Source organism: Peromyscus californicus, unplaced genomic scaffold (genome assembly GCF_007827085.1).
Source record: "Peromyscus californicus insignis strain IS unplaced genomic scaffold, ASM782708v3 Scaffold_12__1_contigs__length_115047231, whole genome shotgun sequence".
Lineage (NCBI taxonomy): Eukaryota > Metazoa > Chordata > Mammalia > Rodentia > Cricetidae > Peromyscus > Peromyscus californicus.
In genome coordinates this window covers 47,359,038-47,385,149 of record NW_026294413.1, presented here as the reverse complement: position 1 = coordinate 47,385,149, position 26,112 = coordinate 47,359,038, and the positions used below count along the sequence as shown (strand labels likewise).

Sequence of the window (26,112 nt, the reverse complement as noted above, 5' to 3'; positions counted from 1 at the left end):
ATGAAAAACAGGATACCAATACAGAGATGGAATCAAATAACTACAGGCATGCTTAAAGTTGCGTGTAGCTACCCTTAATCCTGCCTAAGATCTCTGGGGCTGTTCCTGTAACTCCCTCCTGTGTGTGAGAACGTGCCTTTAGAGGCTGTGAGAAAGCCGGGGGATAGAGGAGGGCCTGCTGCCCACCCAGAGTGCTGGAGACACTTGCACTTTAGGGCTCTGGAGTCAGCCGCTGGGCCCTGGGGTAGGGTGGTTTTCATCAGGAGGCCTGAGACATCTGCTCTGTGCTGCTCCCAGGCAGACCATGGGGAGATAAGGGGAGATAAGGGCTAATCAGACTGTCACACACAGTATAGGCTCCTTTTCTGGACTTTAGGAGGGAAAGAACATCAAAACCTAAATAAGAGATAAATACATATCCAAACACACACACACACACACACACACACACACACACACACACACACACACACACACATACCACACGCACAAGCACACTTTTAAAAACAACTCAAGTGTGTGATAAAAGCAACACCATCAGAACTGCCTACTGCTGCATTTGGGCAATGGTGTGGAGAGTCTGGGTGGGATGTAGTAAACCCTGCTCTGTCTGGTCCTCCATTGCATAACCAAGTCCTCGCTGAGGGCCCATCTGTCTTGAGCTCTTCTGCGGTTTACTTTTGCTCGGTAGCTCACACACGGTATTAAGGTTGAATGAAGACATTTATTTGTAAAACCAATTCCTGACAGAGAAGAGACCGTATTGGCAGGATGTAAATGGGCAGTCGCTCAGAGGACCACATGCACACCACAGTGAAACCCGGGGAACCGGACAGGGAGCACTACAGCCGACCCCCCACGTGGCTTCCAGTCGGGCCGGCAAGAGCAGAGTCCTTTCCACTGGAGGACACAGATGCAGGGAGATGTCCTGTGAGAAGGCAATTTGGTCAAACCTCCACCATGGAGTGGGAGGGAATAACAGGGGACCTCCTTTCTATTGCCTGCGGCTCGTTCGCTTGCTGTAGACCTGCTGAAGATCTCCGTGGCCCTCCACCTGCCGGCAGCAGGGCAGCAGCAGCCAACGCCCTGGCCTTCTCACATGCCCATCCTTATGCTCTGTATGATCTGGAAGATAGCTGGGAAAGGAAAGAAAACAGACAGCTCAGATACCAGACAGCCTAACGCTGGAAACCCAGCCCACCCAGTACCCGGCTTCTGCTGACCCTGCCTCTCACTGGCTGGCTCAGAGCTGATTAGATACTTCCTAACAAGAGTTTACGTTAACAAAGGGTCAGTGCATTTCTTTCGAAAAGACAGCCTGGCTCTGGCTGCTGATGGATGCCTCTGGGATTAATAGATAACTTCTGCTAATTCCACCAGGAGCTGCAGCCAGAAATCCCCGAGGCATGGAAGATAGCCTTGGCCTCCTTCCCCATCTATATTCTGGGGTTGCTGGGGAGAGAGATGTGGGCCTTCGTGCAGAAACTGAATGCATTAAGCACGTCAGTGAGTCTGCCTTTTCAAAACGGCCATGACCTGTGAAACAACCAGTTCGGGTGGGGGAGGGGGTGGCGGGGAGGCAGGCCAGGTGTTCAGAGCACACACGCAAGGCTGGCCTCTGCTGCCCATGACCCCGAACACATCTGTCTTTCAGCGTCCCTGTGACTCTGAAGCCCACTGTCTCTCATCAAGGGCAACACTGATTAGTGTAGGGCTTCACCTTTAACTAGCTGGGCTGGTGGGATATGGAGCAGGGTAAGAAGAGCCTGAAGGCCACCGAGAACTCCTGAGCGCCTGGAGAGAACTAGCTAAGTAATGTCTAGCCTGATTCTAGCTATCGGCTTTTGGGAAAAGAAGGCCCTTCGTGTGTGTGTGTGTGTGTGTGTGTGTGTGTGTGTGTGTGTAGGGGGTGTTGTGTATGTTCTATTGTTTTTGCTTTTTAAAACATCTTCCCCAGCGATTGGTGGCTCCCCACGCTGGTGAGGATGATGATACTCAGGAAAGCAACTCCAAGCGTGCTAATATTTTTGACTTCCACTTTGTAGAGGGAGGCTGGGCATCACCCACTGGATCACTGGATTAAAAAACAGAATCAATGTAGAATTGTTGAGAGTCTCATTCCTTCTCTGCACAATGCATCCCCCCAAATACCCAGGAAGTCCACTTCCTAAGCTGGGCTCTCAGGAACTCCCAGGAAATGAGTCATGTGGGGTGATATCACCTCATGGGATTGAGTACCTGGAGGTTACATAGTTCTTATCCCAACGCTTGAAGCCAGAATGTTGAAGATCTCAGGTTCTTCTTTTGGATTTTGGAATATTTGCATATATACTGGGAGATTTCTTAGGAGTGGGCCCCAGCCCTCACCATGGACTTCACTTATGTCTCATACGCAGCTTACAGCCCGAAGGTAACATTACATGATATTTTTACTCATTTTATGCATGAAGCAAAGCATAAAGTTGGACTTCCCACTGGTGGCATCACATCATCACCAGAAAGTTCAGATTTTAGAGAATTTCAGATCTCAGGGGTTTGCAGTAGGGATGTTCAACACTGTGATGTGCACAGGAGCTGTGCTTAGAGACGAGGAGAAATGCCACAGAGAGCCCTGGGAAATCTTCCTTGGACGGCTGGATTTTAAGATAAATAAGTGCTAATGCATTCCCCAGGGGGGACATTTCCCTATAGATACACTGTATATATACATCATCATCTTCCTGAATTAGGAAACCTGATCGTGACCTAACATTATCTCTTCATGAATATCCAGTGAGCATAGGTATCACTATGAAAAACAATAGCTAACAATCCTTTGCTACGACACTGTAATGGGGGAAGACACAGTGTCTGGCCACCTGCACATCTCAGTCCTGTTTCTTACCCTTTTGTCTCCATATTGTTGCCTCTGGTCACATCTCTGGTGTTAATGCACTCACACGCACTGTTACTTTGCCGCCAAGGATCAACTTAAGCAAAGACCGTTAGGACTGTCAGATACCGTGAAAGAGTTAGTTCAGCAAGTTATGATATTTAATTCTGGCTCCGCTTGAAGGTTTTCTTGGCTAACTTTGGGTCCTTGGCTGGCTCTTGATGAGAAAGTTTCCAACCAGAACTTATAAACTTGAAAAAACACCTAACATTCCTGTCCTCCCCAGCAAGCCTGACAAGAAGTACAGATTAAATAAGCAGTCGGTATTCTGACTCAGGAGGGATGGCACCGGGAGCTAGATACTCTGTCACGATAAGAAAAACACACATGTAAGAAAAACACACATGCGCATCCGTCACGTTCTGGGCTGAGAGTCATCCTGATCTTCTCAAGCCAGTTGATTTTTATAAAGAGCAGGTTAGATTACGGTGGAATGGCTTGAATCACAGCCACCACGAGTGGACAAATAACTTAGTGTCTCTCCAACTAGTCCCTCTCTTCTGGGAAGCAAGTACCAGTATTGGTAGCATGGTCACGGTCACAGTCAGGCATTAAATGATACAACATGTGTGAGGGCTCCTCACACACTGAAAATACAACGCACGTCATATGTCATACCTGCTGCAGTTACTGGAACAGACTGGGACCAGAAATGTTTCAGATTTCTCTCTCTCTCTCTCTCTGTTTGAAGTTGTTTATACATACACAATGTGCTACTACAGCAATAAGACCCAAGTCTAAACATGAAAGTCATGTATGTTTCATTTTTATCTAGCACGTTTAACTTGAAGATTTCTTTTTTAAGCCTCCCCCCGCCGTGTGTGTGTGTGTGTGTGTGTGTGTGTGTGTGTGTGTGTGTGTGTGTGTGTGTATGTGTGTGTGTGTAAGCATGTGGGTACCTGCTCATAAGTATGTGTACCATGTGTATGCTGGCTCCCTTGGAGGTCAGAAGAAGGCATCAGAACCCTGGAGCTGGACTTAGAGGTGGTTGTGAGCTGCCTGATGTGGGTGCTGGGAAGTGGGTTAAGGGGCTTTAAACCACTGAGCCATCCCTCTGGCCCCTAAACATCATTTTATACAATATATTTAGTGTACCTGAATTTTGTCTGTGGCCCACTCATTTCATGAGGTCAAATAAAGAATTTCTGCTTGTGGGATCATGTCAGCGCTCAGAAACTTTTAGATTTGAGAACATTTTGAGCTTCAAATTTTTGGATTGGACACTGAACCCGTATTACTATTAGAACAGTGACCATGACTTGCCCATGCAAGTGACACTAACCTGTCACCTGCATCCTGATAAAGTATGAACTTTGGGGAACAGTTCTGAGTTCGACGTTCTGTTTGTAAAACCAGAGATTCCCAGGAATAAATATGGTGATATATGCAAAAATCTACCTGCCCTTGGTTAATGCTAAAAAAGTTACCTTTCCTTCATCTCATCTGAGGATCAGTGGGCCATAGGTCACTGAGTAGGATATAGGCTATGTCTTAGTCTATCACACTTCATATTGTGTTAATTTGTGACTTTAGAAGTTCTAGGTCAGGATAAAGCTACTTGATTTACTTTACTTTGCTCTTAGTCTAAGGAATCTTAGACAAAATTGGTAAGTCTCAGAGTGGCAAGACATATATTAAACAATTTGCCGATTTGAGTATTTAAAAGTAGTTGTGATATCCTATCCTAACTGAAGCCATGAATTAGCATACAAAGTATTTATTACTTTTAATTTGCCTACAGAACAACCCCCTCTTGGAGAAATGACTGGCTGAAGTCTATTTTAAGTTCACATCTAAGACCGTGGCGAGATGGGGGTGTTTATTATTCCTTTTCCAGTGGTATCAGTGTCTTCAAGAAGTTTCCTACATTTTAAACCGATTATTTTGCTTGTTATTCTGTGTGCCCGCCAACACTGACCCGCTCTGTGACCCTGGCCCTCTAAATGCTGACTTTCCACGCCGCAAACAGGAAGGGAGCCAGCGGTGAGATCAAAGAGGGAAAGGAAGCAGGGAGTCTAGACCCTGACAAGTTAATAACTTAACAGTGGGTGAACAAAGCTGGGAAAACAGCTGGACGGGCTGCGGGAGAGGGGCTGAGGGCAGACTAGACCCGGGGGGTGGGGGGGGATGCCAAGAAAGGGCAGGGAGGCGGCCATTCCAGGCCCGCCACCAGGTCCTGGGTGGGTCACAAACAGAGGCCCCAGGGAAGTCTCTGCAGGAGCAGGATCTGCCGGAGTGAGTGGCACCTGCCCATCTGTGTTTGGATCTTGACCCTCAGAGACCTTAGGTGATCTCAGCTTAAGGTTCTTCACCTTCCCCCTCTCAACCAACTCAAGCTTTAGTGTGTTTGATGTTCTATCTCCCTACAGCTGGTTCGCATCTCTAAAGATGTTCACAGCCGATCTCCTCATGTCCTCACACCGTATTCCCACCTCAATCCCACTCATTCTACCTTCTGCTACCTTCTCCACGGAAGCATAGTTTGCTCAAGTCACAGTGACCTCTGTGTCACTTAGTGTGACAGAGGCTCCGCAGCCTCCTTTTGCCTCACTTCCCTCCCCCCTGTCACTGGGTGCCCGATCTGTAGTGCGCTCCGGTCTGAAATGCTCCCCGTTCGCCTTTGGGATGTCTTAGCCCTGTTGTTTCTTCTTTTTGGCTCTTTCCTCTCAGTGTTTTATGGGGTTATCTTCCTCCACCACACACTGGGGTTGAGCACTGAAATCCCTCCACAAGCTTAGTGATTTGACTCTCCTCGTTATAGCCTTTCTCCTGAGGTGAGCTGTCCTGGCCCACAGAGCTCAGGGCCACTGAGCTGGGAATCACTCACAATGGGACTCTCCATCCCTCTGAGCTGCGGATATTCACTCTCTGTCTTCTAATTACTGTCAGACTTCTCACTCTGCCTTCCCACTGACAAAGTTGGTGACATCATCTTCCATGTAAACACAGAACTCTAGTGTCATCCATAACCTTCCAACGGATGATGCCCTGTGGACTTTACATGGGTATCTTGGGATATGTATTCTCTCCGTCTCCTGAGATGCCACCCTAGCTCAAGTCGCTACCATCTTTCCTCAACTCTGCAATGACTTCTAACCGTTCTGCTCAGGCTCCTCTTCAATCCCTTTCCTGCAAGAAACTCAGATTTAGCCTTTAACTAAAAGCAGATAGGATGGGGGTGGGGGGTGGTTACCCCCTGTTTAAAGCAAATCAGGAACAACTTCTTGCTAAATTCTGTAGACCTGCAGATTCTGTGCCTGCCTACCTGTCTGGAGTCACCTGGAAAATTCTTCCCCTTGCCCAGAAACTCCCTCCTGATTTCCAAAACTCCCTGGCTCAGCCACAAGGCTTTCTCCTAGGCCATCCTTTCTATCCAAAATATGTGCTCTCTCCTGCCGCAAGACCCACTTTCTCCATAAATTCAAAAGGCATTTCCTTAGAAAGAATGTCTTTGACACCTTGGAGCAGATAATCTTAAACATGAGTGTATGCCATGATCTTCTGAGAACGTGTTGAAACACAGATGCTAGAAAAATCAAATACCCGGTCAACAAATGAAAAACAACAAAAAACCTACCCCCGGTGAATAAACCAGCTAATGAACTGAATAGACAGTTCTTAAGCCTTTAAAAAATGATCAGTATCCTTAGCCATTAAGGTAACACAAATCAAAACTGCTTTGGGAATCTACCTGACTCCAGTCAGAATGGCTACCGTCAGGAAAAACAGAACAATGACCACAAATGCTGGTGAGGAAGTGGTAAAGAAGGAGCCCGATGCACTGATGGTGGGAATATCAGTTGGTTGTGGGTACATGGAAGCCATCACACCCCAGAGATGCATGCACATCTGTGTTCACAACTTCACAATTCCTAACAGCTAAGAAATGGAGCCAGCCTCGACGTAGCTGCAACCGTGAATGTGCACGGACCTCTGGGCTGTGTTTCATAGGAAAAGGACAGAGGCCAGGACTCTGCTCCAATGGGAGGCTCAAGGCCACTTTTACCGTAAATAAACACTTCACGATAAGAGACCCAGAGAGCTGCTCAGAAGAGATCAAGGCAGTTCAATATCCGTTTGGCAGATAAGATAGCGGCAGAAGCTGAACTTTATTTTTTATTAAGAAAGAGATGAACGAAGGTTGGTTAAAGAAAAGCATGGGTCCCCTGAAAGATAGGCAGAGGTGTCAGGAGACAAGGCACAGCAGAGGTGACCCAGTAAGCTCTTGGAGGGAGAAACATGAAGACACAGGCAAGCAAGGCACCATTTTCTGTGGGCTGTCCCAGGGAAGAAAGAGTAGAGAGATGCCAGAGAGGTCAGGGCAAGAAGATGTCAAAAGGCAAGTGTCACCAACAAAGACAGGGATGTCCTCCCAGGAAGAGACCCCACACGGGGCACGTGACAAAAGTGCCCCGGGTCACCTTGGGAGAGCTGATGGCTGTGGAGATGTCTCTTCCAGACTGTCCATCTTGATCCTCTGGGGGTGTCCAGTTCTCACGCACTTCAGGATGCTTTCTGGGGTGACTCCCTCTGGGGGCAGTTTCCAGAATGTTCTGCCAGTCTCCAGGAAAAGCCAGTATTTATGTGGTCAACCTGCAAACATGGTTGGATTCAAGTCTATCCCGGAGCAAGTTTCCAGGAAAGAGGGAGGGGAAGAGAACATTGGGGAACCAATGAGAGGTCAGTCTGTGTCTGGGAAGCCAATGAAAGAGCAGCTGGTAGCTGGGGAAAGATCTCTCATTTGGGAGCAGATGGTTAGACATCTGGAATGTTTAGAAAACAGTTCTCTGGCAGCTGAATCCAGAGGATGCTTTAACAGGAACTCTTTTCAATGCAGGCATACCCAAGGCCTAACGTTAGCAAACTTTTGCTCCATAGTGCTTTCAGGAAAATCATATGAGAGGGCATTGTGGGGCAATAGAAAGCAGATTGAAGTCCCCGAGTTCAGAGCACTAACCGTTAGGCCACAGGGTCACATGGGCTTGGGGTCTCAAAAAGCTAGATTTGGGAACTAGTCATCTTAATGTTTAGATATGAAGTTCTGGCTGGTTTTCTCTATGTGTGACAGTTTGACGGTCTGGAAAAAGGGGTGTAGCAGCCTCCCTGTAGAGGGTTGTGTGGTTAGGAAAGAAAACGCAGAGCCTGGCATGACAATGAATCCTCAGGAAATGGTCAGTGAAATAGTGGGAACAGACCTTGCTCTCACCCCGTGGGCTAGATCATAATGTGTTCCTTCTGGAAGTGGAGAATAGGTTCCCTCTGTCCGCAGCTCTCCCTGTCAGATGCAGCCGGTCAAGATGAGGCAGGTCGTTTGCTAGCTCAGAGCCCACCATGCATGTCTGCACCAGCATGAAGCAGGGGGACTGAAAAAGTGTAAGCATTTACAACCTTGGTCAGAACTTTGCTGGGGAGGGCGAGGGAGGGAGGCCGTATGAAGAAGAGGCGGGTACATTGTTACAGTAAGAAAAAACATATGCTGCCCCTGAGCATTTTATATGTTAACTGTCAATCCTCAGGAGGAGCTGTGATGAGGCTTGTGAGTTCGGAACCAGCCCCATCCTCTTTAACCATGGGAGGCTTGAGGCTTAGAGTGGGCATCAGGAACTTGGACATGGCCACGCAGCTGGGAAGCCGGCAGCAGACCAGGTTTCAGTAGAGGTTGGGTTTGGTGTTGGAGTGCAACAGAGCTGACTGTCCGCTTGGTGGCTTGCAGCCAACATACTCCAACATGCACACCTTCTCCTGTGCTCCTGGAAGGTCTCAGAGAACAGCAGCCTTTTGCAAAGGGCTTAGCTGTTGCAAAAGGTCCTACTTTGGTGACTGAGCCTTGAGTTCAAAGACATGTCACCACAAAGCTGGTGACCTGTGTGGTGATTCCCACACAGGAAATACAGGGCAGCAGACACAACAGGGAGTTCTGTCCTTCCTCGTGTCTCTGGCGTATCCATGACTCAGTCTTTTCCCTCCCCCATGTCATTCTGAACATGAGGCCAGGCTTAAGAAAGGTCAGGGTGTGGCCCTACTGGAAATGGATGTCCCAGGGCATCGACTCAGCGACAGAGCTGGACTATCTGACCCTTGAGGCTGGGCATGGGGAAGAGTTCAGGCCCAAGAACACCAGGAGAATCACTTCACATCAGTTCTGAAAAGGCTGTCCTGAAAAAGGACCTGCCTGTGGCATGCTATCTCTGTCTTCATGCCCAACCCCCAAGGCAGAGTCCCCCGAGAGTCCAGGAGAGTGCAGCCTGTCAACTGACCAACAAAAGCAATGTCCCCACCCAGAAACAGGGGAGCTGGCTGGCTGCATAGCACCAAATCAACAGAACAGGCTCTGTGCTCAGAGAGGGGCTTTAACTCTGGAGTGAGAGGCCAGATCCAATTTTCGACCTGGTAAGCAAAGATGGTTGCTGCTTTCTACAGATACAAAAGTCAGAATATCTAGCGACACAGGACAATAGGCCTACACACACAGACAAAAACATACAGGCATAAAGATATGTGCACACACATAGATACATACAAGCACACATACACAGAGATAGATACATAGACACATACAAACACATACACACATAAAGACACATAGACACACACAGATACGAACACACACATAGACACATACAAACACATACACACATAAAGACACATAGACACACACAGATACGAACACACACATAAAGATAGATAGACACACATAGATAGATACATTCACATACATACAAATACACACAGGCACACACATAGGCATATACACACTGACACACATACACAGTCTCATGCACACACACACACATACATGTTCATACATATACACAATACATACAGACACATATATGCAGACACCTTCCTCAACACACACCCTATCCTCCCACATATACAGACACACAACTTACACACATGCACAGACATTCACACACATACACAATACACATGACTTTGCATTCATTCACAAACACATAGAAATCTAAACATATAATCATACATATAAGAAGCCCATATAGCAAATATACACATGGACATACAAACACATATACTGACACAAACACATAAAAACATAGAAATCCACAAATCCACACAACACACACACATATAAATCTACACATCGATAAACATATACACATGTAAACACACGGATATAGAAATACAGACACGTATATGTAAATACACACAGATAGAAACCTACACATCAACACATAGAATATCAGTACATATATAAACACATAAATACACAAATACATACACAAGCACAGAAACACAGAACCTAAATGTCTTACACACAGGTAGAAACCTACACATTGACTAACACACATGCATATAAACACACACATAGACACACATAGCAGCTGTACCACTACATCAATTACAACAGTTCTCTTAATTTATTAAGCTTTGAGCAGAGTCCTCGGCCTTCCAAAGGGAAGAAGGTTGAAAAGCACTCATCCGGGGTTTGTTCTCAGAAAGTGTTCTGATTATAAAACACAAGCTCACTGGCAAATTCATACAAATCAGAAAAGCATGCCGGAAATAATAGTCATTGGTTAATCCTGTCCACTACAAGTCCCTCCGATCTGGGAGCTCAAGAATGCCCAGGCTTTGGGAACCCTTAAAACTCTCCATTTCTAATTAGGAAATCAATATTAAGGTTGGCCAGAGAGGAGAAATAAAATTGAAATAAATACACAAGGGAGAAATATCCTGGGAAGGAACTGGGGTGTGACTGGTATTTAACAGGGTCTGTCAGAGAAGCAAAGGAGTGGCTCCACTGATCTCAGCTGAAGTCTACCCGGGGATGGAACAGAATACACCTTTGCCACAAAGGGAATGCCTCAGATTGCCGCTCTTTGCCACTGGGTTCAGGAGAGATAAGTAGGGCTGTAAGACCACCAGAAGCATGCACGTGCTAAATCTAAATTTAAAAAATCGCCCAGATAGAATATTAAGAAAAGACCGAATGTTTAGGAGCCATCTGGTCAAGGAAGGAAGTGGAACGCACTGAACACAGTTGTTCTGTGAATACTACAAAAGGTTTAGTCTGGGGACAACAGAGATGAGGATTTGGCTTTGGTGACCACAGTATGTTCATGGCAGACATCACTAACCAGTTGCTACCTACTGTCTAAGAATCATTTTTTTAAAAAGCGTTGAAGAGCTGAGGGCTGGGAGTGTGGCCTAATGGTAGTGTTATCCCTCCGCATGTGTAGAGGCCCGGGTTCAGCCTTCAGCATCACAAAACAAAAACACCGACCAAGACCAACGAGGAAGAGGAGGAGAAACGACCAGGGGATTATGGTTTGATGCACAAACAGCTGCAATGGGATGCATCAGTGGTCTAGGGAATGGCATCAAGTGTGCATGTCTGCAGGAGGCTGGAGGAGACAGCAGACAGCAGTGTTTGTGTGACAGTATCTCTGCAGGGAACAGTCACAGGCAGACATTCCGGAGGAAGCTTGTCTTGAGATAAAAAAAACCAAGTAGTCCTCTGACGCTATGAACCATTCTCTAGCGGAGGCGATCTTTAAAGCCAAGACTGACTGTTCCAGGAGATGCTTATCTGCAAAAAGGCCTCATTGCTTGAAAAAAAAAAAAATAGAAGATAAAAAGAGGGACAAGGCGGGGGGTGGGGTGGTGCACAATCTCCTGCAGGGCCCTTGAATTCCTTCAATAGGGGGCAGGATCGGAAGAGATTAAGTAGAGAGAAACAAATCCAGCCAGTTCGGCAGGCTCAAGCATTTCCAAATCCCAGACGAAGAGCAGGTTCGTTTTTCATTTCAGACATAATCTATATAATATTAATAAAAATAAAACTGGCTATGACATTAAACAACATTTAACAAAGCAAGAAATGGTCCAGATGTGTCCCCATTGGACAACAGTAGTCTCAAAAGAATACGTGATTCCTAGTGTTTTGAATTTCATAAGCAAAACACCCCAAAATGGGAGTGTATGAGCATTGCTTTAAGGAAATGAAACATACTTTTTTTTTTTTTTTAATGCTCAATTTGAAGTATAAACCACTATTTGCTGAGGTTGGTCCTTACAGTGGTACTTCCTTCCTCTTGGGTGTTGGGTGGGGGTGGGGGTGCTTATGTTTTATCACATGAGGAAACAGATTTAGCTTTGAGAATGGCTCTCATTCATCCTCAGAGGCAAGAGGCAGGCAGACATGCAGGCTGATGGTTTTCTGATAGATCAAGAATGGGAAGTTGAGGCTAGGCCCATCAATTAGATACACAGCCTGGAGAAGGAGTGATGTGAGACTAAGTATTCCATAGCAGGACTGACATTTTCTGCAAGGTACTGGTATCTGTGATGGATGATGGCAGGCTTGGGCTTGTAACGGGCCAGATCCCCAGAACCATTCGACACCTGTGGCCGACTGCTTTTCTCCCCCACCCCCCACCCCCCACTTGGAGTCAGAGTCTTGCTCTTCCTGCCTCAGCCTCTTGAGTAAGTGCTGGAATTATAGGCCTGTACCACCACGCCTGGCTCTTATCTCCATTTTTTCAACAAGCAAAGCAACATGGGGCTGGAGAGACGGCTCACAGGTTAAGAGCACTGGCTGCTCTTCCAGAGGTCCCGAGTTCAATTCCCAGCACCCACATGGTGGCTCACAACCATCTGTAATGATATCTGGTGCCCTCTTCTACACAGACAGAACACTGTATACATAATAAATAAATAAATCTTAAAAAAAACCCAAACAAACAAAAAACAGAAAAAGAAAAGCAACATGGAGAGAGTACTAACTAGTCCAGTGCCGTTCATCCGACTACAGAGGATCCAGGCCTTGAACCCTCCTATCTGGCAGACTCTACTCTCCTTCTTTCTGAGGCCTCTTACAGGGTTGCCAAGAAGTCCCTTGCTGGAGACAAACTTTTGCAGTCTCAGAAAGTGGAGATATACTTATTCTGCAGGTGCACTTGGACAGCCTCTGTTCTTGCCTTTCTTCGGGGTAATTGTTAGAGGTCGTAGCCAGCTACCTTGGCAAGAAGCAAGAGCAGGTTTGGCTGGGTGGTGGTGGCCTCAGGCAGCCCCCGGGGTGGGGGGGAACGGCTGCTTCACCTGGCTTCTCAGTGTGGGGACGGCATTTCCTGGATGTGGGTCTGTGCTGAAGCCTTTGGATGAAGACTCCAGAAAGGGCAAATGCACCAGACAAAGAAGGCCACAGAACGACTAAGAAGTAGTACAGGAGTTCCATAGATTTGTTAACCAGCTTTTCTACATAATGGAGCAAGAATGGCCAGTAAGTGAGCATCTGTTAAACATTAGCTCCCCGCCAGCCCTAATTCTCTCTGAGACTGCGGTGAGAAAAAAAAATAGAAAATGTGTGTTTCTCACTACCTGACTGACCTGAATATTATTTACCATCAGTACTCTGACACTATTTCTAAAAAGGGCACTTTGCTCAACCAATCATCATCTAGGAAAGTAGGCTAATAAAATAAGAGAATGAAAGGCACAAGACTTCCAAGAGATTAGGATAGACGATCAATACCTTTACTCATAGGAGATGTTCCCTTGTCCTCAGTGTCTCTAGGGGAATACACAAAATAAGAGGAACTCAATCCAGGAGCTCACAGATGGCAAGAAGACCTGGAAGCTGTCACGGGAACTTGGTGGGACAAATCTTTTGCTTACACCAGGGGGTATAACATGTTCGAAGATGATACAGAGGGTGGAGAGAGCGTGCAGAGGTGTGGGGCTCCCTCACGAAGCTCCAATGCACCTTGCATGAGCATGGCAGGCAAGCACAGCAGAATAGAGAGGGGAGCATCTTCGCGGTGCTGGATTTTAGAACAGGGACACTGGCCAGACACTCCAGGGATGAGGGTTTCTAGTGTTCCAGTGCCTGTAGGAAGGCTCATCACTCACATGAAGGAGCAATACATGGGCTAAAGTTGACAGAGTCACATCTTTTCAAGTGGAGAGAGAAGAGGGGTGGGAGGTGTAGTCCTTGACTTTGAAAGGGGAGAAAGTCAAGAGCTGGAAAGGTTCTGCAAGATGAACTGACTAATCCTGGAGAGCTGGCAACGGGGACAGATCTGGAGGAACAAGCGTGTTTTTCATGACATGTTCTGTTTAGAAAGGGCCGTGTACAAAGAGTGAAGGGTAGTACACCAGGGATCAACTGGGAGGAGTGATGAGTGAGAGCCGAGGCCAACTTGAGCTGAGGTGTATGAAAACAATACCACAGCTGTTAAAAGGAGAAGTGGGGTGGGGGTGGGATGGGGGGATGTGCATACTATTTTTAGCTGTAACTTGAAAAGAGATGAGCCCGATGCTTTGGGACAATGGCAGTACGTTATGAGGGGACAGAAAAAGCAAGGCATCTCAGCTCCCATAGTTCACCTGTCTGGAGAAGCAAAATGGTCTAGCTAGAGAGACTGAATGAGGTGCCACAAGAATAGTAGAAGGGTGGGGTATGTGGCACAGTGGGAAAATGTCTGGCATGAAGGAGGCCTTGGGTCTTATCTTCCACACCCCCAGAAAGAAAAAAGAGGAGGGAGGAGATGGATGGGTACAGTAAGTGATCTGTTCTCTGAGCCCTTTTAATCCAAAGTTCGAGGACTTGCTTATAGGTCCATACCCCAGGGACCCGACAGACTCACAGAAAAGGTAACAAAGCCTGTATAGGCAACAGTCCTGGTCCCCGAGCAATGACTGAACTCTAGGAGTGTCATGGAAATGTGATATTTATATAACGGACATGGATTTGAGAGAAAGGAGCCAAATCAGAACCCTCTACTGACTTGCACCCAGACAGACAGGTTGGAGGGTTACAATGTCCTTACTGCAAACCTTGATGCTAGAAAGTAAACATGCATTAGCTCGTATTTACTTAGGACCTGGGCAACAGGGACACGAGGTACTGTGACTGGGCTTGTGGGGTGCCTCTGTGCCTATGGCACATCCTGTTCCCTCTGGCGGAGCCACCTCCCTCACCCCATCTGTTTGAATGCTCACTTCCAAACTCAGCTCAACTGCAGGAAGGTCCCTCCTCAGCCCGTGTGATGGGGAAGGCCCTTATCCACATCGCTGAGCTAATGCGGTCAATGTGGTGTGCTCTCTTCTGGGCTGCACCAGCCCCCCTCCTTGCCTTCCCCAATGCCCACAAACTCTTATGTTGTTCGCATTTCAAAACCCAGCATAGAGCCAGGCTGCAAGGTGCAGAGGTTCAAAGTCAAGTTGAAGGAGGCTGCCTCACCGTGTTTCACAGTTTTCGCCAAGTCTAGACCTTTCATCGGTGACTTGGAGGTATAATATATGTTCAGAGGTCATAAAGCTGGGAGAGGATAATTATATTAAAAGCTCAAGGTTCAAGATCCATCTGTCTATAGACTGGTCGTAAAGCCTAAGAGCACAGATAACTTTTTAATGTAGGCTGGCACATGCTAAAGGTAAAAAATCAGAGGCAGAGCACCAGAGGCTGAGAATTCCAGATGAACATATGTACACACAGAGGGAAGTGCTGCATTAAGAGACTGTGTCTCTTGCAATTGTGTACACTGTTCCCACCAATGCAGTGCCGACGAGGAGTCATATGTTAAATATATCATGCCATGTCGCTGATCATATTGCACAGTAGATCAGAACATCAGAACACCTCTTTTTTTGTATGCTTGTGAACTTGGCCACTTTGAAAAGACAACTGACAGCCAACAATAAAAGTTTTAAATCATGGAGCTTTATATGAGCTCTCAAAACCTAGACTTCGTCTTTCTAAAGTGGCCAAGTGCCGATAGTGTGGGCGGTACCTGGCCATCCATCTCGGCATCCACCTTCTCACTCCCCTCCACACTTGCTGTGTGCCAGGTGCTGTGCAGGATCTACAGACTCGGTGGGAAAGAAACACTGCCTCCCTGGACCACTCTTGTGGGAGGAAGTAGACAATAAGTGAGGAAATGAGATCATTTGAGACGATGATGAGAACCAGAGGAAAATGAAACAACATGTGTAGGGGGACAGCAGATTCATTGGGGGCAAAGAGGTGCACAGATGTATCTTTGAGGCGGGCAGGGAATTGATATGAAGACCGGATGGGGCTGGTGGCTGATAGGGTGACAGTCAAAAGCACGAGGGTTAAACTGAAAACTCAGGTCACGGTAACAGAGGCAGTAGTACGATCGAGTGGGATGACAAATCGACTGTCTGGGCGGTCACAACAATTCCAGGCTATCTTCTGAAGTTGCTAATGCTGTCCTGTAAGAAGGTCATTGAGTGCATCTGGGAGAAAGGTCTAGAATGCACATCTTTTCTTCTTCTTCTTCTTCTTCTTCTTCTTCTTCTTCTTCTTCTTCTTCTTCTTCTTCTTCTTCTTCTTCTTCTTCTTCTTCTTCTTCTCCCACCCTCCCTCCCTCCCTCCCTCCCTCCCCCCTTCCTTCCTTCCTTTCTTCCTTTTTTCTTTTTGGTTTTTTGAAACAAGGTTTCTCTATGTAATAGCCCTGGCCGTTCTGGAACTTGCTTTGTAGACCAGGCTGGTCTCGAACTCACAGAGATCTGCCTGCCACTGCCTCCGGAGTGCTGGGATTAAAGGTTTGTGCCACCATTGCCTGGCTTAGAACGCACATCTTTTAAGGCAAGGTTGAGTCAACCAGGTGAGTTCAGTCTGAAGAAGGATCTACCAGGCACTCATATTAAAAAATATCTGCACATTCTGAAGAGAGCAGGCATTGAGTTTTGTTGTTATTTTTGAGACAGGGTCTCACTGTGCATCCAATGTTGGCCTAGAACCTTCTGGGTAGCCCAACACTGGCCTCAAAATGATGGTCCTCCTGCCTTAGCTACCCAAGTACTGGCATTACAGACATGCACCACGGCACCTGGCCAGGAATAGACTTTTTGCTTCTTTGTGAAGTGGGCAGCCCATTCTTGGAAACATTCAGGGGTTGGGTGAATGTATTCAAATCAGTGGTAAGGCACTCACATACCGGGTAGCTTCCCCCAGAGAAAAACTGATGAGGGTTAGAATTCTTATTTTTTGAGTGGACAATTTTCTCTTCTTGAAACACAGAGTCCTCTTTAAAATATTTCAAAAGATAATGCTATCCCCAAGCGCTTCAGTTTCAACCCCCAAGGGCTTCTGTTTCCCTGGGAAAGCAATCTCTTGGAGCTCAAGTAGCTGGACCCCCAGTCATGATGGGCTTCTCTTGATATTGGAGCAGAAGTGTGTCTTGGGATGCCTAAGCCTACACAGGAAGACACGGGCTTCTTGAGGTCCCTGTCCTCAGAAACAGAGATGGCAGAGGAGGATGGGGACCCCTGACACTATGCTTTGAGTTTAGAAGAAGTAATATCCACTTATTAGTATTGCAGAAACTTAGTCCATTGGTACCAAGAGCCCAGGCAAGGCTCCACTAACAGCATTGAACAGAATTGCATGCTTTTTTTTCTTCGCTCACACCCCTTGTGCGTACGTGTGTATGTATTTGCAAGCGTTTAATCACAGCTCTCTGAACTTACCACCCCAAAGTATCAAGATACCCAGATCTATGGCTTAGGTCAAAGGCTCTGTTCTGGTTGAGCTTTCTGTAGAAGGTTCTAAGACATAAAGTCCCTCCCTGTCTTTGGAATGTGGGTTTATCTTGAGCAGACAGGTATTCCACCTTCTGTTCCAAATAATCTATATAGGCTGTGTGTATACAGAAGTCAACTGAACTTCACAGCATATATGTAACACATTTAATTTCTTGTAATCATTTTATGATTATGATTTGATAGTGTATCAACTCTGTCTCGTCATACTTGGTATAGAAACCAAATAAAGACCCACTAAGATTAAGGTTTAAGGCAGGGATGACCTTGGACCCCAAATCAATACTTCTTTGTGTATTTAGGCTGTGGACAAAGCATGGTTCCTCTAGGACAGTGGAGAACATGGGCTACAATTCAGTGAAGTGCCATACCTGAGCCACAGACGACAAAAACAAACAGCGCCAGCAGCCATGGCCCAACCGGATATTTCTCTTCTTGTGGCCTCTGTGAGGGAATAAAAATTCAAGGTCAGGTTCATTGATTCAGGAAACATTTACAGGGTCCTGCGAGGTTCTGATGTGCTGGGATCCTACTGTGCACAAATGACAGATTTGGTTGCAACTCTTCATGGGTAGATACACAGCTGAGTAAAGCCAATTATACAAAACTGGGATAAATTCTGTAAAGCAAGTCATTTATTACTTTATTAATGTTAATGAATTTGGTGCTCTAAAATATTGTAGGGGTGAATGAGGTATAAATATAAAAACACACATGGTGATATTAAAGGCTAGTGATAGTACTAATAATTGTGTCCATCTGTTGAAAGCATAGTCCAGGCAGTCCATGTATGTTATCTCCAGAACAAATGGCTCTGTGCAAGGATTATTATTATTCCTATTTTGTAGCTGAGAACCTGAGGTTCAAAGTTTGCTGATGAGCAAGAGATGGGATTCAATTTATTACCAAGTTTAAGTATCTCTTATGAGTAGTTCACCTTTCATTCTTATGTCTGTCTGTGCATTCCCAGAAGGACCCGAGAGCACAGACGTTTCCCCTAAACCATCACTATATTGAAAATGGAAGAGGCCTGTGCAGCAGAAATCATTGTAACCCACAGAAGTAATGCAGCATTCTGGGGGCGGGGTGTGAATGGGAAGGGAACAGCATGTTCTAAAAAAGCTGGTAAGTCTTAATGACGTTTGCACCTTAGAGAAGTCTACACATACTGGCAAGCAGGACACCTAGATCTGCAGGAAGAGCCTGGCATACGTGATGCTCTTCTCAAAACAAGAGCAAAGGTATAATAAGATTATCCCTCTGCAACAGCTCTAGGCCTGAGTACAGCTGCTCCCGGAAGACCAAATAAATGAACAGAGCGCACCTAGGTTTTAAGGAAGACGACCAGAAAAAGCAGTGATTTATCAAACAAAAAGGACAAAGAAAGAATTTGCAGGGGGAGACAAAAATGAGCTTGCTTCTTTAGTAACTTGAGCAAAAGATTGGCTACATTCAGTATAAGCTAAAGAACATGCAGAGAGAGAGGCCCACTGGTAGAAAAAACAATCTGTAGATGTTTACTTGTGGAGCAAATCACAAACTCAAGCTGTGGTCTTCAGTTAAGGGCTGTGGACATCTGAACAGATACTCAACATTATAAAGCATGGGCTGAAATACGCTCAAGTCTATGCAGATCTGACAGCTACCCATTTGGGAGGTGTACTGTGCTAGTGTTTCGAAGGGAAATGAACACTACTGCTATTGAGAATGTAATTTCCTGACACGCTGAGCAAGGTTTAGTGAAGTTTTGAACAAAACAGTACAATCTTCCTTCAATTGGCTTTCCTGGGGAGTTCACTGTATTAAAAATATGAAACATGTTGTATTTATTAATAGCTGACACTCATAGTTAATGCTATTCCCCATTTACCAGGCATGATGGTACATACCTAGAATCTCAGAATTAGGTGGCTAAGGCAATTTGATTGTGAAATCAAGGGTGGCCTGGGTTACAGAGTAAGTTCAAGGCCAGCATGGGCCACATAGGACAACCATATTTGATTACATAGCTATCATGTACAAGGCCCTGGTCTTAGTCCCCAGTACTGAAAAAAAAAAAAAGGTAGGAATTCCTTATTTTTCTATAGATTAGGCTACAATTCTTTAGGTCTCAACTTACCATTACATTTTTAGCCTTCCCGCTCTACCTCACTCAGGTTCATTGGTCATTTGTATGAAACATTTGTATGTTTTCTTGACTTTTTTTTATAGTTTTGGAGTCATTGACTCCCGGGGGAATATGTTTAATGTCAATCTCTCCACGATACTGGAGGCCCCATAAGGGCTGATGGGTTTCTTCAGAGAAGAAATACATAGCATCAATGTATAGCAAAGCTGGCATAGATTTAAATAAAGAGGATAATAAATGTTCATTAAAGAATGAATGAGCATGCATATTTAATTTAATTAAATGTGATTTCATAGGTCAGGTAAAATGTGAGTCTACAAAGATTATTGTCCACTTATTTATTTTGACACAGGTTTTCTTCTAGTCCAAGCTGGCCTTGACTTTGATGTGTAGCCAAGGATGATCTGACCTTCTCAACTTATGTAGACAATGAAGATCTGACCCTCTTCTTCCCCTTTCACTTCCCAAATGTTGGGGTTACATCCGTGTGGACCACCACTCCCAGTTTTATATGGTGCTGGGATCAAACCCAGGGCTCCTACCTGCATGCTACATGCTCAGCCATACTTTTAAGAATACTTCATAATTGGTAGTAATGAGTGGGTCATCTCTGTTTTTCACTGACTAGATACTAAAGTAGAGATCAAGGTGTTAACAGCAGGTCAATTTTGACTAAAGATGAAAGCCATTCATTCTTTGGCCTTAACCGGCATGTGTGCCGGGAGTCACAATGTTACAAAATTGTTGCTTCTGGCCAGGAAATAAGCAAGTAAGTCTTTAGGAACTGCACAATAGGACTTTACTGTGTCACCCCTTACCACACAAGACTAGGTCAAGCTGGGATCAAGTCAACCACAGAGATTTCAAACAAAGTCACTTGAACAGAGTGTGACATCTACCCTCCCATGCCCTCCTCTCCAACTTCACTGCTCTAGTTTCCGTCAGAAACCAATTGAGCTGCCACTGTTGCAACTCATGGCACTTTAGAGAAAGATTTATCTTAGCTCGATTCCCAGCAAAGCCAATAAGTGAATCCAGGAGCCTCTATGTGAATCACTGGGCTATCCAGGATTCCAAATGGAGTCCTGTATTTTATACCTACAGTTAAACACAAATTATTATCGCATAGCCTGGAGTATTTAACACAAAATTCTTTGGGAAGGCATTCCCTAGTGATGGAAATTAGCTGTGGACTTTGAGGGCTCTGGAGCACACAGCTGATCATAATGCCAGTACATGCCCTTTGGAGAGTCTTAATTTTTTTTTTTTTTTTTTTTTTTTTTTTTTTTTTTTTTTGGAAAGGGTGCCAGTACAACCTCACTGGGACAATTCACATAAGCCCCATTGTAGCATGAATCTTAAATGGTCTTATTAATGAGAACAAACACAGAGCCAGGCATTGGGGTGAATGCTGGAAGATCAGAGAAGCAGAACAAGCCACAGCTATCTTGCCTCGCCAGTTCCTCAGCTGATCCTGTTTCCTCAGACTGGAAGCCTCTGTGTCCTCATCCAGAATGAATCTCAGCTGAACTGCTGATAGAAGCCTGAAAGCTTAACCAGCCAAATGCTTCTAGTTTCTGGTCCTCACGCCTTATATATCTTTCTGCTTTCTGCCTCACTCCCTGGGATTAAAGGCTCACTTTCTGGGATTAAAGGCGTGAGTCACCATGCCTGGCTGATTCCAATGTGGCCTTGAACTCACAGAGATCCAGAGGGATCTCTACCTCTGGAATGCTAGGATTAAAGGCGTGTGCTACCACTGCCTAACCTCTATGTTTAATATTGTGGCTGTTCTGCCTCTGACCCCAGATAAGTTCATTAGTGTGCAAAATATTTCGGGGAGCACAATACCACCACACCCCATACTATTGCTGTAAGACAGGGGAAATGGATCTACATCCATTCTGAAAAGAACAAGGCTCACCTTAAACATGAGGCCCCAATATGTGAGGGGCTGTCTTTTTCTTTTATAAAATCTTTGCAGGGCAGCTCAGAACGCTGATATTTAAACCCCCCTCCACTCTGAAGGAATCCCTACTGTCCAATCCCCAAATAGTCCTTCCATTTCTGTTTCTTGTATCAATCTGCTCTCTAGGAGGAAAGCACTGACTTATCCCAAAGCCACTGGTTAATCATGACAGACAGGAGCATCTGTATACGGTGATGGAGGTTTATTTTCTAAACAATGAGCTTGAATTTTCAATGGGAACTTGCAAATCTGTTCCCATTTACTGGTCTAACCAGAATTAGCTGTCTTTTCTAAGTTACTTCTATCAAAGTATAACCACGTTTGACTTGTAATTAGAAAAAACAAGATTCAGGATTTACAGAGAGAAATTTTGTTTTCTTTTTGGATGCTGATCTACTTACAATACAGCTAACCAAAAGACCCTTCAAAACACCCGAAAACGAATGTTTACTGGGGCCCGGGAATCCTTCATTACAAATTTAGTCTGGCCAATTCCAGGTCCTCATAGGCTCGAGGCGATGTTGAGGCGGGCCATGGTATAGCAGAACTTGTTAAATGCACTTCTACCACACATTTAATATAATTTAAATGTAGCCAGGGAAAGCTGAGCTGAATTGCTGAAGACTAGTCATTATATCTACTACGTAGTGCTTTCCCATCATCTTTTACTTCGGAGCCAATAGTCTTTTGTTTTGTTTTAGGTTCCCAACATTTTCTTCAGTCTACGGAGGCTGATGGAGAAAACAGCCCCACAAGTTAGTTCTTGTGTGGTTCCTTTTGCCCTCACATAAGCTGTCAAAGAAGATCCTTTAACCCCTGAGCTCTGATTCCTTAGATCATCAGACACTGCCTATCTCCACTACGTGAGCAAATAGGTCTGACACCCTTGGGAAGGAAGAATTGATCTCCTAGAAACATAAAGTGACTGCTTTTAAGGTCAACTTGGGCAGTGGCTCCCTGCCCCCTCCCAGTAGAAACATATAGGGGAAACAGATCTCTGTAAAAATGTGGTTCCCATTCTACGATGCCTTGCCATTTTGTTCCCTCTAATCACAGCTCGAATCCCCCAAAAGAGAGAATTTTAAGGGTTACTTAAGCCCGGAGCTGTGTATGAAGCTCTGAGTGGAGTCTGATGCTATGGTTTCTCTGCTACAATTCGGCTTGGTTTTGCAAGAATTCCGGTGTGATGACTACACATCCATCTTTTCCCTCAGTTAATCAAACGAGCATAATTTCTTTGGCTAAAAGGCATTGCCTCATCAAGTCTGCGTTTCCAGACAAACCTCAAGCTTCGGCTGGACTTCCCCTTAATCTTTTTAGGATAATAGATTCCAGGCGCCTTTGCAAACCAGCTCTTCGCGACGACGCAAACCCACTCAAGTCTCGGATGGTTCAAAGTCACAGGCCTGACACTTTCTGTAGCAGACAACCTGGTTTACTGAAGGAAATAAAGATCTGCTCCTAAGGTACAGTTTACTTAAAATTCCAGGAGTAAAGCTTTAACCCACAGTTCTGGGAGCAAAGAACTCCTGGCAATAAGCTGGTCTCTACAGCTACAGCATCATAATGAGCCTGAATTCACAGGGTGAACGAAGACAGTAACGTTGCACTTAAGCTTTAGCCAAGTGACGGCTGGAGGCCTCATTTTGCAAGAGGAAGAAGAGGATGGAGAGAAATGTGTGTCGGAATCTCACGCCCTACTTTTAAGCCCTTTCAATACATACTGGGAGAAGAGACAGATCACTACAAAAAAAAAAAGGTAGAAAGAAAAATCTTAGTATGGGGGTGGGGAAGAGTCCAGGGGTGTAGTCTGGAAGCTGGGGATAAGTAGCATTCTATCATTCGTTCGTTCATTCATTCATTCATTCATTCATCATATTAACCTACTAGGCTCCCAGCCCAGTTGGCTTCACTGGACCCTAAGATGCAGCTTTAAGCCTTTTCCAAGGACGATGGGCCATTTTTTCCTGGGGAGGCTCCACCAACCAGAGCCCTCTCCGCCCATGAGAAAGCAGAGCAGTCTGCGCCCCCAGAGCCCGGCTGGGTCCCCAAGTCTGCGGGACCCCGGAGGAGGGGCCGGGAGGCCTGGCATTGAGCCCGAGCCCGCCTGCTCCGCCCCGCTCCGCCCCGCGGGTCCTGCCAGCTCGGCCCGGCCGGCGCCGCCCCCGCCTTACCAGGGTTTTGGCTACGTTTCCCCTCTGGGTGATGTTTTTGCTGTGCTTCTCGTTAGCCATCCGGATCCGCTGTTTGGCCACCATGGCTTGGGTGCTTGGAGATGCTCTCGACTCCCACCTGCAAGGATGGCCGGGGTGAGCCGCTGCCGCAGGTCCCCGCGGCCTGCCCGGGCGCTGCAGGTGGCAAGGCGCGGCCGAGCCCCGCACACCCCGCACACCCCGCTCCCCGAGCCCCAGCCAGCCAGCCGGCTCCAGAGAGAGGCCAGCGCGCGGACGGAAGTAATCTCTCATCTCAGGAAACCCTCTCCGACTTCCTCGCCATCCTTCCGGTCCCCCCAGCTACCTACCCTGCACGGCCAGGCGGGAAGCGAGAGGCGGCTGCTGCTACAGCGCAGGGCGCTGAGCGGAGGGCACCCTAGCCCAGGGTGTCTCCGTCCTGAGATCGAACGCTGCGGGGCACAGGGTTCGGGTGACCCCGCGTTTGTGCGTGCGTGGGGGGTGGGGACGCGGCTGTACCCGGCCTTAGTGACCCCCGACTGTGTTACCTGACCTCCTCAGGCCAGGCAGGGATTAGGGCACTGGTGCCTTCAGGCTGAAGTCTAGACCATAGGTACCGAGACCTGAGCCTCAAAAGACAAGCTGAACCCAAACAGGTTTGGATAGTACTGTTGAGGGACAGTCTAAAGGAACCTGCTCTTTAAGTGTCTGAGGGAGCCCCACAATGGGACCTTCTACAGGGCCGTGCGAAGAGACCCTTTGTGGCATAGATGAGGAGCCAGGAAGCCTCTTTCCAGTCCCTGACAAATGTGGACCAGGGGTCTCGAGGATGGAGTTGGACCAGGCCTTCTCACCTTGATAGTGGTGGGCATTACACCGGAAGACTGCCAACGAAATAGCTGAGTGGCGCATGGAGGATAAAGCGGTAGTAAGCCTACAAAAGCCCAGGAAGATTTGGGGGTCACTGCCCATAGCCAAGGCGTTGGCCAGGCTTGAATCTCGCACCCTACCCCGCACCACACTGCCTCGGGGCATCGTGGACCTTCATCAGCCATCTTTGTTTCAGGGGTTGCTGAGAATGGATTCTCAGACAGCATTGTGAATTTTCCTGCATTAAAAGGACAAAAACAGGGCTTGAACCTCCAGATGCTGATACTGAGATGTAGATAGAGGAGGGGCTTAACCGCTCATCTTTCCACACAGAGTGTGCTGGACCTAGCTCTTTGGAGCTCGGGAAAGGGGGAAACGAAGATCTGGGGAAGTGCGAAGTGGTAATCCAGGGTTGGGGCGACAGGCAATAGCACCCCAGGGTGGGGAAGGAGAGCTCTGAAGACTAGATTTGCCTAACGCAATTCTGGTCCTGTCTTGCAGACACTGGAGGCTGAGTTTCCATAGCTCTGGTATGAGCAGAATTTCCTATGTGGGCAGGAAGTTAGGAAGAGCTCTTTTGTTGATACCCTATCAACTGGTTGCCTATCTCACACCCCTCTTATCACCCATGCTTAGTAGAGGCCGTGAGTGGGTTGCTTGCTGGAAACCAGAGCACGGATCAATCACCTGGGGCATTAGTACCATTTGTTCATCCTTTTCACTTGACTGAGCAACTACCGGCTTCACGATCATGAACAGCTGCCATCACCAATGGCAGGACCACTCAAGTCTGCTCTACTCTGGTTCCACTGTTTAAGGACCACTGGCTTTTATTGGGGGGACATGGGCATTTCTCTACCTGTAAGGTGCCACCGACTGAGCCTGGCTATTGCCTGAGACCCGAAGGTGCTTCTGCCTGACTCCCAGTTACTCCAGTAATTGGGCAGGAATCAGGGCAAATTCTCACCAAAGCTGATCAGAGGCCAGCCTCTAGGGAGCTTTCAGGGTAGTGACTTAGATAGGCAGTTTCTCCTGTGGGACTTCAAGCAGAGTATTCTTAGCTCCAAGGAGGCAACCTTATTGAGGAAGGCTTATTATTTCTTGTTCTTTGTTTTCTGCTTGTTAGGAATCATTTTTACTCCTTTAAGTTTTTACTTTATGGTGTAGCTGGTTGTTTCCCACTCTTTAGCTCTTTGCTTTTTTGGGGCCTCACCACCCAGCTCCCAAATAAGTCTCTTAATTATAAATGCCTGGCCTTAGCTTGGCTTGTTTCTTGCCAGCTTTTGTTAACTTAAATTAGCCCATCTATGTTTAGCCTTTGGACTTTGATCTTTCTCTTACTTCTGTATATATTGCTTTTACTCTTACTCCATGGGTGGCTGGGTGGCTGGGTGGCTGGCCCCTGGCATCCTCTTCTCCTTATTCTCTTGCTCCTTGCTTCTTTCCCTCTCAGATTTCTCCTATTTATTCTCTCTGCCTGTCAGCCCCATCTATCTTTTCTCCTTCTTTG

At 46.4% G+C, this 26,112-nt stretch overlaps 1 protein-coding gene across 1 annotated transcript; it reads right to left on the bottom strand.

Annotated features, from left to right (window-relative positions):
• Positions 1-704: 704 nt before the first annotated feature.
• Serp2 (stress associated endoplasmic reticulum protein family member 2) lies at positions 705-24,018 on the bottom strand. Its single transcript, XM_052732704.1, is given in 4 exon segments — positions 705-1,136; positions 7,354-7,490; positions 7,493-7,525; positions 23,736-24,018. Coding segments are annotated over 4 exon segments (396 nt in total). The 5' UTR covers positions 23,820-24,018; the 3' UTR covers positions 705-994.
• Positions 24,019-26,112: the final 2,094 nt, after the last annotated feature.